At 37.7% G+C, this 17,123-nt stretch overlaps 1 protein-coding gene across 1 annotated transcript in view; it reads left to right on the forward strand.

Moving 5' to 3' along the window:
- The first annotated feature begins 435 nt into the window (after positions 1–435).
- The window catches only part of PPP1CB (protein phosphatase 1 catalytic subunit beta), a 40,920-nt gene continuing 24,232 nt past the window's right edge, over positions 436–17,123 (forward strand). The window contains exons 1-2 of the mRNA XM_040623046.1: positions 436–538; positions 760–899. Of these exons, the coding sequence (XP_040478980.1) occupies positions 848–899 (52 nt within the window). The 5' untranslated portion in view covers positions 436–538; positions 760–847. The remainder of the gene's footprint in view (positions 539–759; positions 900–17,123) is intronic.

Consider the following 17,123-nt stretch of genomic DNA (forward strand, 5'->3'; position numbering starts at 1 on the left):
CAATGTCAAACTTTTCCAGCATAGTAACCCCTTCTGGATTCCCAAACACGTAAACTTGGGTTCCCAACATGGGTACTGTAGTCCACGTTTCCCGGTTAACGGAAACGTGAAGAATTATTTGCAAAACTAGGGAAGGAAGCCAAGAAAAGAAAAACGAGGCGGGCAGGGCCCGACAACGCTGCCTGCGGAACACCCCGCCCGGAGCAGCTGGGAAGCGGGAAGGTCACCACTGCCTACGCGCGCTCCGCCTAATGGGAGCTTCCCCAGCCCAGCGTAGCCCGCCTGCCTCGGGGCGCCTGCGCGCCGCGGCGATTCGGCGCAGTGGAAGTGGCGAGGGAGGGCGACGCACCTGCGCGAAGGCAGCAGCGGCGGCAGCGGCGGGAGAACCGAGTCCAGTGCGATTGCGCGAAGGCCAGGACTGTGGGGGGGGCCCGCGGAGGCGTGCGCTGTGCGCCTGCGCGGAGGGCTGCGTGGCGCGGTGGCGGGGAAGGGCGGTGTGCAGTGAGTGGCGCTGCGGGTGGGGCCGTCGGCGGCGCTGGTGAGCTTTGCGGAGTTGGGCGGTGCCGAGGAGGAGGAGGTGGCGGCTGGGTCTGACGCGGCCCGGTTCGTGGGGGCCCCACTTGTTTATTTATTTATTTATTTATCGTGTGTGCCTCCGAGTGTACGCGCGCTCCACTACTTAGTGGGGAGGGGGTGGGGGGAGGGCCCGGGGGAAAAGGGGGAGTTGGAACCGGGGTCGAAACGCCGCGTGACTTGTAGGTGAGGGAGCGCCGAGCCGTCGCCGCAGCCTCCGCCGCCGTGAAGCCCTTGTTCCCGCTGCCGGGAAGGAGCGTCTGGTGCCGACAAGATGGCGGACGGGGAGCTGAACGTGGACAGTCTCATCACCCGACTGCTGGAGGGTAAGTGCGGGGTCGGTCCGGCCGCGGGGAGGGGGCGCCCCCTTCAGCCCTCATTCCCCCTCCGCCGCCGAAACGCGAGGGGACCCCCGTTCCCGCCCCGCGGCGGCCGCGGAGGAGGGGGCGAAGGGGTTCCTTAGCGGGGGGGAAGCGGCCTCCGGGAACCCGGTCGGTGGGAGGCAAGGCGAGAGGGGCCGTCCCCGCGGGCATCCCGGCTGGGCCGCGCGGGCAGCGGCCCCACGGACCTTCGGGGACCGTCACGGCGTCGCGCCGGCCGGGGTGTGCGAGGAGTCTAAGGGTGCTGGGTGACCCTTCCAAGGAGGGTGCGAGGATGCGAGCTTCTGTGCATTGTATGTCCGTGGAACGTGTATTTCTTCTCTTCTCTTTGTGCATTGCCCTTGGCTGCCTCCGATTCTTGTTCCAGGAGTGAATTTTATAAAAACCTTCTCGTTGAGACAGTTGTTGGATCTCTTCTGCATTTTTACGTGATGCTATGGGACGAACTCTATTTAAGGAGAGGTTAACATTAGCAGGAGTTGAGAACCTCCTATTTATTATTTGACGTGAAAAAAAAAAGTAAAATAAGTCTGATCGAGCTGAAGATGCACTCAAGAAAGAAGAAATATGTAGACTCGTTTGCTGACGGGATTAGCTTTCGGGATTGAGAATTTAACAGGTTTGAGCAGGATTTAATTTCTGCACACACTTAGAAAAGATCTATTGTGAAGCCTCGGTTGTGTTTAAAAGGCATTTACAAGTCTTTGCGGCTTTTGAAGTTTCCGGGTTCTTCTGTTTTTATTGAACAGTTTTATGCTGAGGTGGGGGATTGAGGGAAAGAGAAGAGAGGCCAGGATAATATTCAGAGTTAATCGTAGTCTTCTGCCGGTGAATCCCTTTACCCTAAAATTTGCGTCACCATTAATTGCTTTGTGAGTGTGTAGAAAAGAAAATAAACCTTTAAGAAAATTTAGTCTTCTCTGTTGGAAACGTCGGAGTGCAAATGAACTAATTTATTATTTGCTTTCAGATTACCTGAAGGTAACTTCACAACAGTGAAGCGCAGTATATATTTATATTTGGAAAATCATCAAAGAAGATTATATTTTGGGGGGCGGAGGGGGCGGGCTAGTTCCTTTTTTCAGTCGATGTATTCATATCTCATTTCTGTGTGTGCCCATTGTGTAACACACTAGTTTATTTGCTCCAGATGTGAAAGCCTTCCAGCAGGCTTAAGACTATAAGAAGCAAAGTTTTACCAGGAACTCTTACTTACCTTTTCCTTTACTATCAAGTTATTCCTGGGAGGCCCCCTGGTGCCTGTAGTCAGTGTTCACTGCTTAAGACTTGGTGGACTTTAACAGATGTGAACATCTTGCAGGGTCTATGAGATCTTTACTTTGAAAAAAAATGTATCTTGTAATTGTGCATTGTTCCAAGAGGGAAATAAAGCTACTTAAAAATTTTAAAGCCTCGTTAACTTTTGGGGGAAGTCCAGACTTGGTTTGTAAATTTAAGTATTTTAAAAACCTGATGTTTGTATCTCAGCTTCTTCCCTATTTTTAATACACTTACATATTTGTATGCTTTATAGGCATAAAACTGATTTATGTGTTTTTAAATGTTTGATCTTGAACCTTTTAAGTCAGACCTTTTTTTTTTAATGATACTGTAAACTTTATTAGTGGCTTGTTAAGTTTATTGGAAGGAAGATATGGAGGGAAAAAGATAGGCTGAGTGATTTCAGTAGTTTTGTGAAATCAAATCAAATGTTTGGTTCTGTCTTTGGATGATGTTTCTCCCCCTAACCCCCTGCCCCTTTTTTTGGTTAGAAATCTAGTCTAGACATTTTCCCCTTTTAAATTAGCGAACATTTATTGACTGGCTAGTCACGGGGAATCCAAAGAGAAAACACAAGAAGCTCCCCAGTCTAAAGTGATTTCTGGGCTTTTCCAACCTCCTCTCGGTTCATATATTGAACATACTCCCATCAGTAGTTTCATTACTTGCTTCTTAATCCCAGGAAGTATATTTAGTTTGACAGTGCCTCCTTGGAATTCTTAAATTCTTCAGACTCCTCCTTTTCTTTTCCCCTTCCAAAATCTAGACCTATTCAAGACATCCAGAACGGACTTGGATTTTCTAAAAAGTAATTATTCAAATAAAAAATTTTTTGTCTGCCTTGGTTTTCAGTGATTTTATTTGCTCATTAAATTTAACTCAGATTCAAATGGTGGTATTTTGTAAAGCTGCCTAGCACAAGAGCTACAATTAGTGTTTTGGTTTTTTTTAAGTATTAAATGAACATATAAATTAAAATTTGATTAGAATGTCTCCACATTAGGGGAAAGCATCAGCAGGACTCCATCTCATTCTAAAATGTTGATTGTAATTCCAAAACATGCTCTTGATTTTATTCTTTTTATTATATCAAATTGCCAATCAGCTGTAACACTTTTAGTAACTACATTTTATGAGTTGCTTTGTGTTTTTTCTTTTTTTGAATGGGCATATGATTGATAATATTTTCAAAGTGCCTTTAGAACATTTAAAAATTTTTGTTATTTAGTGCAAAACACTATTAATTTACTGTGTGAGTAGTGCATATTTCACTAGTATATTGGGTTAAGTTTTACTTGGAACTAAAAGCCAAAGATGCCTGCCACGCAATCCCCTGTAGTGACCCTGTTACCACATTCTTGTGGCTTATAGTAGTGCTCTTGACTGATTGTTTAAATTAAATCTGGTTCCTTTGGGTGTCCTGGAAAACTCAATGAAAGCTTTTTACTTTGATCATTAGTTCCAAAAAGAGTTAGGGTGGCAGTGGGAGTATAGCATAATCACTTTGCAAACTTTATTCAGATTATAAATGTTGCGTTTATTTTGGGAGGAGGTGAAATGGAATGAGTAGATTGGTGTGTTTGGGAAGAGGGTAGGATGAGAAACTGCTTCCCACTAGCTCTGTTCCCAACCAAACTTGATCCAGGTGTTTAAAAACTGGGCTGTGCCAGTTGATAATTAACACATGCCTATTACATGTATCATATATTTTATTATGTATATGATATGTGTATATATACTGTGTGTGTATATATATCTGAATTTGTGGAACTTCTGTGATCATTTCCTTTCTTGTGGATCAGGTACTCTAAAAATTCAGTTAGGCAGAGACTAAGCAAATAGGAAGCTTTCTTATATGTCTTTTTGAAGGTTAAAAAAAGGAACAGATTTGAAAAATGAAATAAATTAATACAACCACATTAAAGCTCTCTTTTTTTAAATAAACATTTTATTGAGATATAATTCATATCTTGTGTAATTCACCTATTTGAAGTGTATAATTCAATGGTTTTTAGTATAGTCACAGTTGTGCAGCCATAACCACAATCAATTTTAGAACATTTTCACCACCACCACCCTCAAACACAGCCCTGTTGCCATTAGCCAACACTCCTTTTTTCCTTTCAACCCTCTCCCAGCACTAGGCAACCACTGTACTTTGTGTCTCTATGGATTTTGCTTGTTCTGTACATTTCATATAAACGAAAACATGTAATATGTGGTCTCTTGTGATTGGCTTCTTTTGATGTTTTAAAAATTCATCCATATTTTTCATGTCTCAGTGTTTCATTCCTTTTGTGGATGAGTGATATTCCACTGTATGACTATGCCACATTTTATTAATTCATCACTTAGTAGATATTGAAGTTGTTTACCCTTTTCGACTACTGTGAATAATACCATTGTAAACATTCTTGTACGAGTTTTTGTGTGGCACTTCTCTTGGGTATACACCTAGGAATGGAATTGTTGGGTCATAGAGTAAGTCTATGTTTTACCTTTTGAGGACCTGCCAGACTGTTTAAAGCCCTTTTTCCCCCCAATTTAAATTGTTTAATTATGACCCAGAAGTCTAAAGTTTAGGCGGCTTGAAGGAAGTCCTAGTCTAGGTCTTCCTGGCATCCTCAGCTTCCGCAGGGAACATGTATATAGATCCCAGGGCTAGGTCTGTTAGAAAAGAACAGGTTGGGGAGTAGGGAAGATCATCTGAGGGATACTTTCTTTCTTCTCTTGCTTCTTCCTGGATGAGAAGCTAGGGGATATGTAAAGGTGGTACATTTTTTTAACAGATTCAGAAATCAGGTTTGTTTTCCTGTTAATTTTTTACAGTAAGTGAAAGGAAAGTTTGAAGTAGTCCAGAAGTGTTTTTGTTCTGTTATTTGAATGCAGAGCTAGAGCTTTTCTGGTAAATATTTAAATCCAATTAGAATTCATTGGGATTTAGAAATCTGTTTACATCTGAATCTAGAGACAAGATTATATATTAAGATTTAGGATTAATGGGGAAGATAGCAAATTGTATCTAGTTGGCTTTTCCCCCCTCTATTATCTTATTTTCCATGTTTACTGTTTAACAGTGTTCATTCCAAGGGCATGTGTTCTCAACTCTAACAGAGGTAAAATAATATTGGTATATAAGAATGTCCAGATATCTAGAAATAATAACTGAAATCATTAAGTATTTCTGAAACAAAGGTTATCCTGGAAGACTTGGGATATAGGGATGCAGAGAGGAGAAATGGTCTGTAAATGCAGTAGGTTTAGCAGTGGTGTGGTGGTAGATGATGATAATTCCCAGTTGAATCTTCTAGAACTTAATTTGGAGTGGATACAAATTTATACCCTCACACAGCAGTTACTGTTCTTCTAGCAGCTGTAAGTAGCCATTTCAAGGTTATTTTTCCTGGAAAAATAGAGGATCCGTGAATATAGGGAGGAGGAAGTGATCAGGGTCACATCTCTTTTCTTGTACAACCTCATCCTTTCCCCAGGATTGAATTGGATTACCTTTGAAGTCTTGGTTATTAGTAGATGGAATGCACTTCTTTTTTTTTTTTACACCACATTCTTTGAAATACACCATACAACAGGGACTTTCCATCTGTTAGATAAAATTGAAGATGTTTTAGTGGAAATAGTCTTTATTCTTCAATTAGAGGTAGAAGACTAAAAATGCAGGAACTCATTCTGAAGGTAAGCAAGAATAAATAACCAGTAGCCAGTCTTTTCCTAGTGATGGAGGAATTCTGTCCCTGGTGTAGGTGGGTACTTGTAATGCAGTAGAAAAAGTAGCAAAAGGACAGTGGCAGTTGTCCTTTATTCTGCCTCCACTCTTCACATGTGTAGCAGAGTGATTTATGAGGGTATATGTATCTTTCCTGAAAATCCCTGGCCTCAAGGCTCTTTCTGCCTTCCCAAATTTACCTGCGTCTGTGCAAGAACAAGTAAGAGGTCTTTATGTAATAGTGGGAACATTGCCTTTGGATCCTGATATGTGCCGACACTGTGTAATTTGGAGGTTTTGACACAGTTGATTTCACTGTAAAGGAATTTCATCCCCAGAATGTTCATCAGAATATCCCTAAATTCCTATCTAGTAGTCAGAGGTTGACCAGAGCATTTTCTTGCTTTGAGTATTTGTCTAATACCACTTCAGCTTTTCCCCTAGTTTTACCTCCTATTTTCAAGATTGAGAGAAATAAAAGTTAATTTTCATAATAAAAGAAGTTTAAGGACATCTATTACATAGCTTTCTTTAATGTTATATTTCACAGTTTTAATGACTTTTTATTTCACTTAGTAAATTGAGAAAGAAACTTCATTGGTATTCGTAGGTTTTATCTGTGTTATTTGAATATTTATCAAATAATTGAGCCAAAGTAATCAGAGAAAATGACCAGGCTTCTGAGTGAGAGAAAGATCTAAATTGACAGTAAGGAATGTATTTTATGAATATTAGACCTTAACTGCAGTATCTAATCCTGAATGATAATCACATGTTTACTCAGTTATGTATTTGCTCAAGTTATGTATTGATACAGGGGGAGGCCATATTTATACTGGTTTAGGGTACAGGTTCTGCATGTATTTTAATATCAGCGCTGGCCTAGTTTCTTCTTCATATTGGGGATGATACTAAGTACCTACTTCATAATGTATCTGTAGAGATTAAACAGATAAAACACTTTGAACAATTCTGATACATAATAAAAGCTCAGAAAATGTTAGCTGTTGTTACTGTTTAGTATAAACCTGAACCGAGAAATAGGTCATAGAGGACTTTTTATGCTGCTGAGCCCTGAACACTCCCCATAGTAATTTTCGAGAAGGCCGTCTAATATATTGTGTCCTCTGCATACAACCACTTTTCTCATATATGTATATGTATGTGTAAAACATTTTCCTATTTCCATCTTCCAGAGTTTGTAATCTGGTTCGGCATACTAGTGTTGGTGTTGAGGGACAGATATATTTCTAGGCAGAACATGGTGCAAGGTAATTTAAAGAGATTTGTTGTATGCCTTCTTTTGGCTAGGGACTAGAGCAGTGGGTTTCAAACTTTTTTAGTCCTGGTATCACTTTATACTACTAAAAAGAATGGAGGACAAGAGCTTTTATTTATGTTATTAGTACTGTGTTAGAAATAAAACAATTTTAGGGGCGCCTGGGTGGCACAGCGGTTAAGCGTCTGCCTTTGGCTCAGGGCGTGATCCCTGCGTTATGGGATCGAGCCCCACATCAGGCTCCTCCGCTATGAGCCTGCTTCTTCCTCTCCCACTCCCCCTGCTTGTGTTCCCTCTCTCGCTGGCTGTCTCTATCTCTGTCGAATAAATAAATAAAATCTTTAAAAAAAAAAAAAAAGAAAGAAAGAAAACAATTTTAAAATATTTTTAGTTCATTTAAAAATAATAACCCATTACATGTTAGCATAAATAATGCTTTCTAAACAACAAAAATAGTGATAAGTAAATCTCTCTGATATCTGATTTTATAGAAGTTAATCGTACAGATATGTAGTTGGAAAATGAAGTAGTATTTTAATAGTTTTTTTGGTAATTCTGGATATTTTTTAATGTTATACCAAGAATCAACAAGTGGTAATTTCTTAAAGCTTAGTTGTAATGTGGAATCTGAAATATCAATGAGGTTTTTTTGTTCCTTTATATGAAAATCCATTGATCTTGCACTTTATATGTATCTTACACATTCTTTGTAACATGCATTGATCATTTGGAAGATATCAGCTAAACCGAGTTATGCAGGTGTTCAAATGTTGACACATCTTACACAATATTAAAAAATCATATTTGTTAATACTACAAGATATCCGAAGAGTCTTTAAGTATGGAGAAGCTGTCAAATTCATGATGTTAGAAACAAGGTTTCCAAAACTTTTTCACTTAAAAGCTTGGGTTTTATCATTAGCACAAATGCTGTCACTTGTTTTCCTTGAAATGACAGACTCGCTTAGTTCATTTTTAAGAGTATCTATTAAATACCTAAATGTAGATAACTATAGTTCGTCAGTTGTGCTTTACAGTAAAAAAGATGTTCTATGAAAAATGTGGCTAGATCGTCTTGGAGCTAAAACAGTCACACGAGTGCTTTGCTTGAAGACAGGCGTTGCGCTTTGGTATGCAGCAAAAGTGCTTCATGGATACTTTCCGTTTCGTTATACAGAATATTAAAAAGACATATACTCAGCTGTGGAGACTTAATAAAATTGATAATTTTTACTACTCGACATTCTTAAGTGAAACTGGACTTTTTTGTGTTTCACTGTAAGTGCATGGCAGTGAACGCCATCAGTGACTGCCAGTACAGTTTGGCGCCTTTGCTTTGGTTTGTGCTAAACTGCTGGTGGTTTTGCCCACCATTGCTTTTGTATCAGGCAGATGTCAACATAGTGGAAAAGGGGATCACACTTTGATGCCATAGAGCTAGAGCACTCTTCCTCTGTTCCTGAAACATCTGGCTCTCACCTATATCTGTTACTTTTCTTCTTCACTCTTTTTTCATTATTTGTTACCAGTGTATCTGGAATCACTTTTTAACTTATGATTATTCACAGGCCCCATTGAGAATTCATGAAAGCCATAGGCCTTCTCAGAAAAATATGTTCATGTATATACACGATATTACAGTTTGAGGTATCACACAGAGCTCCTGAAGGCCACATTAATTATTCCTATCCGCAGACTTAAGATAAATTGAAATTATGACAGCCGCCTAATTCGTTCACTTAAAACCAAATTTCCATGTTTTAGCCACTTGTAAAAATTTTACTTTTTTTTTTTTTTTTTACTTTTTTGTGGCTTAAAGGGAGACTTACGCGCTAAATATGGAGAAATTGCCATTTCATCCTACAGAAAAAAATTAGGGAATTTAGGAAGCCTAGGTTTAAGTTAACTTTGCTATTGATTTATATATAACCTTGAATGAATTTTCAGGGGGGGGTGGAGGATGGAATAGAGTAAGTGTGAATTAAAATATTAAAGGTTAATGAGGATTACTAAGATATCATGGGGCAAACATGATAGATAGTAGTGGGGTTTCTTCTTTTTTCTTGGCGTCCTTTCTATTTTCTATTACTCTATTAGTAAGAACTTGCTGGAGAAAATAGCAGATGGTTATTGAAACACAGAATTTAGTATACACACAATACACATAACACCTATATTTCGCATACCGTTCGTAACTTAAAAGACGAAACTGCATTGAAAAAGTTTTTACGTGAATATGAAATTCAAAATATAGCAAGTGAGTACAATTTGTGTAATCAGGAGAAGAGGGGATTTCTTTTGGGAGAAGATAACACTTTGTTCGGGGATTCCAAGTGTTCATCTGTTAACGATGATCTGTAATGAGATCTTCTGTATTTCATTGTATATCTTGGAAGATATCTTTTATCACAGATAGGTACTGCCAGATACTAATATCAATCCACAGGCGTATGATTTTAGTTAATGATTTTAGTCATCATTTGGAAAGCGTTTATAGAATTCTATTACTCCTCTCCTGATATTTGCTTTTTAACATGTCATCACATGGTACACTAATCAATTCCAGTAGAGGGCTAAGTGGAAGCTCCTCAACTGCACAGTTAAATAGATTTTGATATATTTTTCACTAGCATTGAGATCTAAAGAATGTGTTGGAACTGTGGTTTGAGCTTAGAAAATATATCCAGTGCAAATCTGTGAGGAAATGAAGATCTTGTTTTAACTTTTGACAGCACTGGGAGTGTAGCAGCTTTGACATTTGCTTGTGATTCAGGCAGCATTAGTTATCAAAATGACTTACCACAGTATACGTTTCGTGTGTAAGTATTTTTTGCCGTACAATTTTAGATTGAACCTTTAGGAAACACTATCAAGTTTGCAGCAAAATCTTAATTTATAAAACTCCCCATAGTAGTAATAGTGATTATTGCCATTCAGAAAAATTTCCGTATTGGCCCTGAGCTCAAAAAAAATCACAATAGACCTCTCATTACTAGGCCATTCATACTGGGTGTGGCAGGGCAATTCAAGATACTCACCTTTTATTTCTGACAAATATTCATGGAACTGACAATGGTTAAGTTCATGAACACTGATGACATTCACTAGTGATACCACTGGTTCAACAATACATGATAGATTAGAATATCTTTCTGTTGGGGTGCTTGGGTGGCTCAGTCAATTAAGTTGATTTCTGCTCAGGTAACGATCTCAGTCAGGGTCATGAGATCTGAGCCCTGCGCTGGGCTAGGAGCCTGCTTAAGATTTTCTCTCCTTTGCTCTCTGCTCCTCCCCCGCTCTAAAAAAAACAAAAAAATAAAAGACCCTTCTGCTGAGTAATTGCTTCATAGACTATAAACACCTTAAATTTTTATAAACTTTGTACAGTTGTCCAACTAGGTTCTTTTGTGTTCCGTGTGTATTTTTGCCACCATCACTTTTTGTTTTGTTTTCCTCAGCTTCCTGAAAACTTTTTTTGACTTTTTTTTTTTTTGAAGACTTTATTTATTTGTCAGAGAGAGAGCAAGAGAGAGCACAAGCAGAGGGGAACAACAGACAGTGGAAGAAACAGGCTCTCCACTGAGCATTGAGCCTGACGAGGGACTCAGTCCCAGGACTCTGGGATCATGACCTGAGCCAAAGGCAGACACTTAACTGACTGAGCCACCCAGGCGTCCCTCTTGAAAATATTTTTGCCTGTAGTTACACACAGACAATGCATAGAGGCTAACTCTTCAGTCACTTAGTTCAGTATTGGCTCCCCAAATAAGCAACAGCTGAGTATCGGTAATATCTGTGAACTCAACAAGCGCCGAGGAAAACCACTCAAAATCATTTGTTTCGGTTTTTTTGACTGATGTTGCTCCCATTGTCCTCAACACTTCAAGAACTGTTTTTACAAAAAGGTTAATAGTCTTAAACAAGTTTATTGTCTCCGCACATATTTCTTTGGCTTTTCTAATCAAACATGATTTCATTAACTCACCATTAGTAAATGACTTTTCTCTCTTGCTAACACATGAGCCAGTTAGAAACTTAACTTTGGCTGCAGTCTCATTTTTATTTTTGTGAAGAAATTCTGCTGTGATGATGTTCCATTTAAAATTTTTTAAATTTTTCTGACTGTTGCTTTCTGGTGAAATGGGAATGTTGTGATGAGTGCTTAGTCTGGTAATGTGAAAAAAATATATATGTATATATATATTTGGCACAGCTGTAATGTTATAAATACAATGCCTAGCCATCTCATTCAATAACAAAATAATCCACACTCCACTGTGCTTTTAGAAGTGCAACATTTGCATTCTGTTTTTCTGCTTTGACATGATGAGTATGCATCGTAATAAAAGTAAAATGTTGCAGTACAGCTACAGGCATGACACTCAAGATACTGTTGAGTTATAACTGTATCTCTGCAATTTGTAGTACCATAAGCAGTGTGAAGTGAGGGGAGTGCCGCCCGTGTCTCCATTGCAGCTAATATACTCTGCCATCATATTGTGAAAGTGCCCATAGATAATATGTAACAGGGGTGGGAGGAAGAAAAGAAAAATAACAAGAGTAGTTGTGTTCCAGTAAAACACTATGTATGAACACTGAAACGTTACGTAATTTTTATGTGTCCTTTTCCCCCCATTTTTTAAAAAAATAGCAATTCACAGCACCAAGCATTGGGCCGTATTTGATCCTCAGATCTTCATGTTTTCCTCCTTGCCTGATGTAGACATGATTGTACGGAAAGATTACCTATCAGGAGGAGACTTTGATGCTCCCACCAAAATTGTGTGACTGATCAGTCAGGACTGGTAAAATATGGGGTTAGGGCCCATAGTGTCTAGGCCTTTGCAAGGTATTCTTCAGATTTTTTTTTTTAAAGATTTTATTTATTTATTTGACAGAGATAGAGACAGCCAGTGAGAGAGGGAACACAAGGGGGGAGTGGGAGGGGAAGAAGCAGGCTCCCAGCGGAGGAGCCTGATGTGGGACTCGATCCCATAACGCCGGGATCACGCCCTGAGCCGAAGGCAGACGCTTAACCGCTGTGCCACCCAGGCGCCCCTCAGATTTCTTTATATGTAATCATCTGAATCTAATGTGTGGCCAATAATCATATTTTGTGTCCTTTTCTGTATTGAGCAGCCAACACAGGAAATGTTTGAGGGTTTTGATCTTTGAGAAAAGGGAAGCACCAGTAAGCTCACCAGGCACTCTGGCTTTTTTCATGGAGGTATAGGGGAATAGATCCCAAACAAAAAGTGGCAGTTTTTCTGGACTAGAGGAGAGATGGACATCTGAGGCCCTTAAAACGCTTGAAACTTAAATCGAAAAGAAGAGAGAACCACATGGCCTCTAACCCCAAAATCTGTAGTCAGGTCCCCTTAAAGTCGTTGACTAAATTTTAAGGTACATGAGAGAAGATTCTAAGAAACCCAGAAGAAAACAGTAGCTAGAAAGCTAAAATTCCGAGCAGAGATTCCAGCATCACCCTAGTGCCAGAGAGGCAGAAGTTGAAGACTGCCAAGTTACAGGGGCTGTATTACATTCTTGAGTTTTCCGTTGATACCCCATCATAGCCACTCCCTATGATTGAGAGCAAAACTGAAGTAGACCACAGCCCTCAAGAAAATGTAAGTCATTGTCACTCTACCTACTACTGCTAAAAGGAAGGATGTCATCTAGAACTTACACAATTTTCATTTATAATCCGATATTTAATTCAGGGAAATGCTGCAGGACATGCTAACAGGCTTAACTGACCAAATCAAGAGGAAAAAAGGGGAACAAACCCATAGATAATTCAGATATTAGAATTATCACAAAGAGACTGTAACTGATTAAATATGCTCAAGATAAGAAGTGATGGAAAATTTTATCAGAGACCTGGAAACTTTACTACTAAAAAAATACATTAACTAAAAATGAGAATTTGAGAGTTGGGCTTATTAGCACATTAAAAGAGTAGTAAGCTAGAAAAAAAAAGTTGTGTAGAAATAATGCAGTGCTGAGAAAAAATGGAGGGGGAATAAGCAGGAGACAGTCGAAAAGTTTAACATGCATAATGAGAGTCTCAGAAGGAAAGGAGATACAGGTTAGAGGAAATATTGACCAAAGATTTTCCAAAACTTCTGAGAAGGATACGAAAACATAGATTAAAGAAGCTAAGTGGATTCCAGGCAGTAAAAATACAAATACAACCATATTGAGACCCATCATATACTTAACCGCTAAAAATTTAAAAAAAAAGAAAATCTTAAAAGCTACCAGAGGAAATAAGTCATTACCTGTGGGAGAACAGTGATGGTTGATAAAACACCTGGAACTATAGACACCAGAAAACAATAGAAAAGCCTCTTAATCTGTTGAAAGAAAAGAAATAATGCTAACCTAGAATTCTAAATCCAGTGAGCATGTCCTTCAAAAGTGAAGGCAAAATAAAGACACAAAAGCTGAGAAAATTTATTGATTTCAACTGGTACTAGAAAATATTGAAGTTCATGTTGAAAGAAAATGATTCCAGAACAGAACTGCAGAAATAAATGAACAACAATAAGAATAAATATGTGTAAATATAAATTAATACTACTTAAAATAATTATTGCTTGTAGGGTTTCAAATATGTGGAAGCAATATAGGACAACTGTAGAACAGAAGGCTAGAGAGTGATAACTCAGTCAAAAATACATTTGTTATCTCTAGAATAACTGCCAAAAGAAAAAGAACACATAACTAAAAAACTAATAGAGGAAAAAATGGAATAATAAAAGATAATTGATTCTTCCAAAGAAATGCAAGAAAAGAGAAATAAAATAATGAAGAACATGTGATAACAAAGCAAATGACAGGATGGTAGACCTTAACTTTATCCATGATTATAGTAAATAAGAAAGAAGTAAATAGTCAAGACAAAGCTCAGAAGACCTAACTATACTGTTTACAAGGGACATATTTTAAGTTTAAGGGCACAGATGAATAAGTACGAGAATGGGAAAAATACTTCATACACACTTTAACCAAAAGAAACCTGCCTGGCTATATATGTCAGAAATAGTAGGTAAGGCAAGAAGTATTACTAGAGGTAAAGAAGGGTGTTGCATAATGTTAAAAGGATGAATTCAACAGGAAGATAATAACAATCTTAAATTTTTTAGGTATTTAATATTAATAGATCTAAAACACAAAAAAGGAAAAGTTGATAGAACCAAAAGGTTAAAATAGACAAAACCACAATCATGTAGATTAATAAATGCACCTTTCTTAGTAACGAATAGAACAAAGAAAAAAATCAGCAAGGGTCTAGAAGATTTAAACAACACAGTAAACTTGATCTAATTGACACACACAGAACACTTTACCCAACAACTACAGGATGTACACGCTTTTCAAATATGTATGGAACATTTACTAAAATATGCCATATAATGTACCATAAAGCAAATCTCAATAAATTTGAAAAATACGAGGTCTCAGATTCTCTGATTTCAGTAAATATAAACTAGAAACCAGTAGCAGGTAACTGGGAAATTCTCAAGTTTAAAAATAAGCTGTGTATTTTTACATATCTTATTGGCTAATGAAGAAATAGCAGTAAAAATCATAAAGTATTTTGACCTGAATAATAATGAAAGTATGTGTCAAATTTGTGCAATTGCAGCAAAAAGCAATGCTGAAGAGGAATAGGTATAGCTTTCAATACATATAGTGGGCAGTCTGTACATTAAACTTCTATTTCAGGACAATAGAAAAATAAATTATAACCCCCAAAAAAGTAGAAGGAAAGATATAAGATATAATAAAGATAAGAGCAGAAATCAAATAAAAAACAAATGTATAATTTTTGAAAAGATTAATAAAATGAAAAGCCCCCTAGAAATACTAATAATGGGGGCGCCTGGGTGGCTCAGCCATTAAGCGTCTGCCTTCGGCTCAGGTCATGATCCCAGGGTCCTGAGATTGAGCCCTGCACTGGGCTCCCTGCTCGGCAGGAAGCCTGCTTCTCCCTCTCCCACTCCCCTTGCTTGTGTTCCCTCTCTTGCTGTCTCTGTCAAGTAAATAAATAAAATCTTAAAAAATAATACTAATAACGTACAAAATAGAAAACGGATTACCAATATCAAAAAAGATACAGGAGACATGACTAGTATTGGAGACTAAAGAGATGGAACAGATAAAAGCAATAATGTAATCCTGGCTTGAATTCTGTACGAGAGTGGAAGAAAATTCTATAAAGGATGTGATTAAGACAATTACTAAAATTGTAGTATATTCTTCACATTAAAGATTTATATCAGTGTTAAATTCCCTGAATCTGAGAACTTACACTGTGCAATATATAAGAGAATATTCTTAGGAAATAATATACTGGTAAAGGAGCATGATGTATATAATCTATTTCCAAGTAGTTCAGAGAAAAGCTATACATACGTATTTTAAGGAACAATAAGATTTTGTAAATAATAATAAATTTTATAGTTTAGATGAACACCTCATTTTGGCAAAACTGACAAAGGAATAGAAAATCTGAATTGTCTTATATATGTTAAAATTAATTCATACTTGAAATACTTCTCAAAAAGAAAATTTCACGCCTTTGGTTTCACTGCTGACCTAACCATTTAAAGAAGAAATTAGGCCAATTTTATACAGTCTCTCACAGAAAACAGAAAAAGAGAGAACACTTCCCAACTTGTTTTTTTGAAGCCAGCGCAACCCTAATACCCAAATCTGACAGATATCAAGGAAAGGAAATTACCAGCCAATGTCTCTCATAAATATAGCCACAGCAAATTATTAGCAAATTGAATCTTACAATAAGAAAGATAATGTCATAATTTGGTGGGTTTTATTCTTGGAATCCAAGGGAAGCTGAATACTCAATCAATATAAATCATATTAACAGAATAAGGTGGGGGATTATATGATTATCTCAATAGATGAGATATATAGTATTTGATAAATTTTAGTACCCTTCATGATAAAAATTCTTAGCAAACTAGGTGAGTATGTACAACACTATAGCTGTTGTAATGGTGAAATATTTTTTATTGAATACTTTTTCCTCTAAGTTCAGGAACAAGACAAGACCATTAGCACAGTTTTTTCAACTTTGTCATGGAGGTCCTAGCCAATTCAGTGAAGAAGAAAAATAAAAGATACAAAAATTGGAAAAGAAGTAAAATTGTCTTCACAGATGATATGACTGTATACTTGGAAAATCCAAAGGGATCTTCAAACTGTTAGAATAGGAAACAAAGTCAGTATTCAATAATCAATGATGTTTTTTTATACTAAAATCAAATAATTGGAAAATTAAATAAAACACGTTTACAGAGCAGTGCCCCTCAACTCAATTTAATGAAAATGTGCAAGACTGCCACATAAACACTACAAAGCATTGGTGAGAGAAACAAATGACAACCTAAATAAAAGGAGAGATACCATGTTTACGGACTGGAAATCTCAAAATTGTTAAGGTAATTCTCCCTGGATTATACCCATTCCCAATTAAAAATCCCACAAGTTGGGGTGTAGGGAAATAGAAAAGCCAATTTTAAAATATTTGAAAATGCAAAAGGACCTAGATTAGCAAAGGCAATCTTAACAAAGTTGGGATGCTTGTATTACCAGATACCAAGACTTTATAAAAGCCTACAGTAATTAAGAGAGTGTAGTACTGATGTAAAAATAAACAGGTTAATGGGACTATATGGAATTTCCAGAAATAGACCCATTCGTTTATGGTCACCTGATTTTTCTACAACACTACCTCTGCAGTTCTGTGAAGAAAAGGTGGTCTTAACAATAAAAGGTGCTAAATCAGTTGGATATCTGTGTGGATAAAAATGAAACTTGGCCTTTACCTCAAACCAGATACAAAATTAAGATGGAT

Source organism: Ursus maritimus, unplaced genomic scaffold, assembly GCF_017311325.1.
Source record: "Ursus maritimus isolate PB19 unplaced genomic scaffold, ASM1731132v1 scaffold_6, whole genome shotgun sequence".
NCBI lineage: Eukaryota > Metazoa > Chordata > Mammalia > Carnivora > Ursidae > Ursus > Ursus maritimus.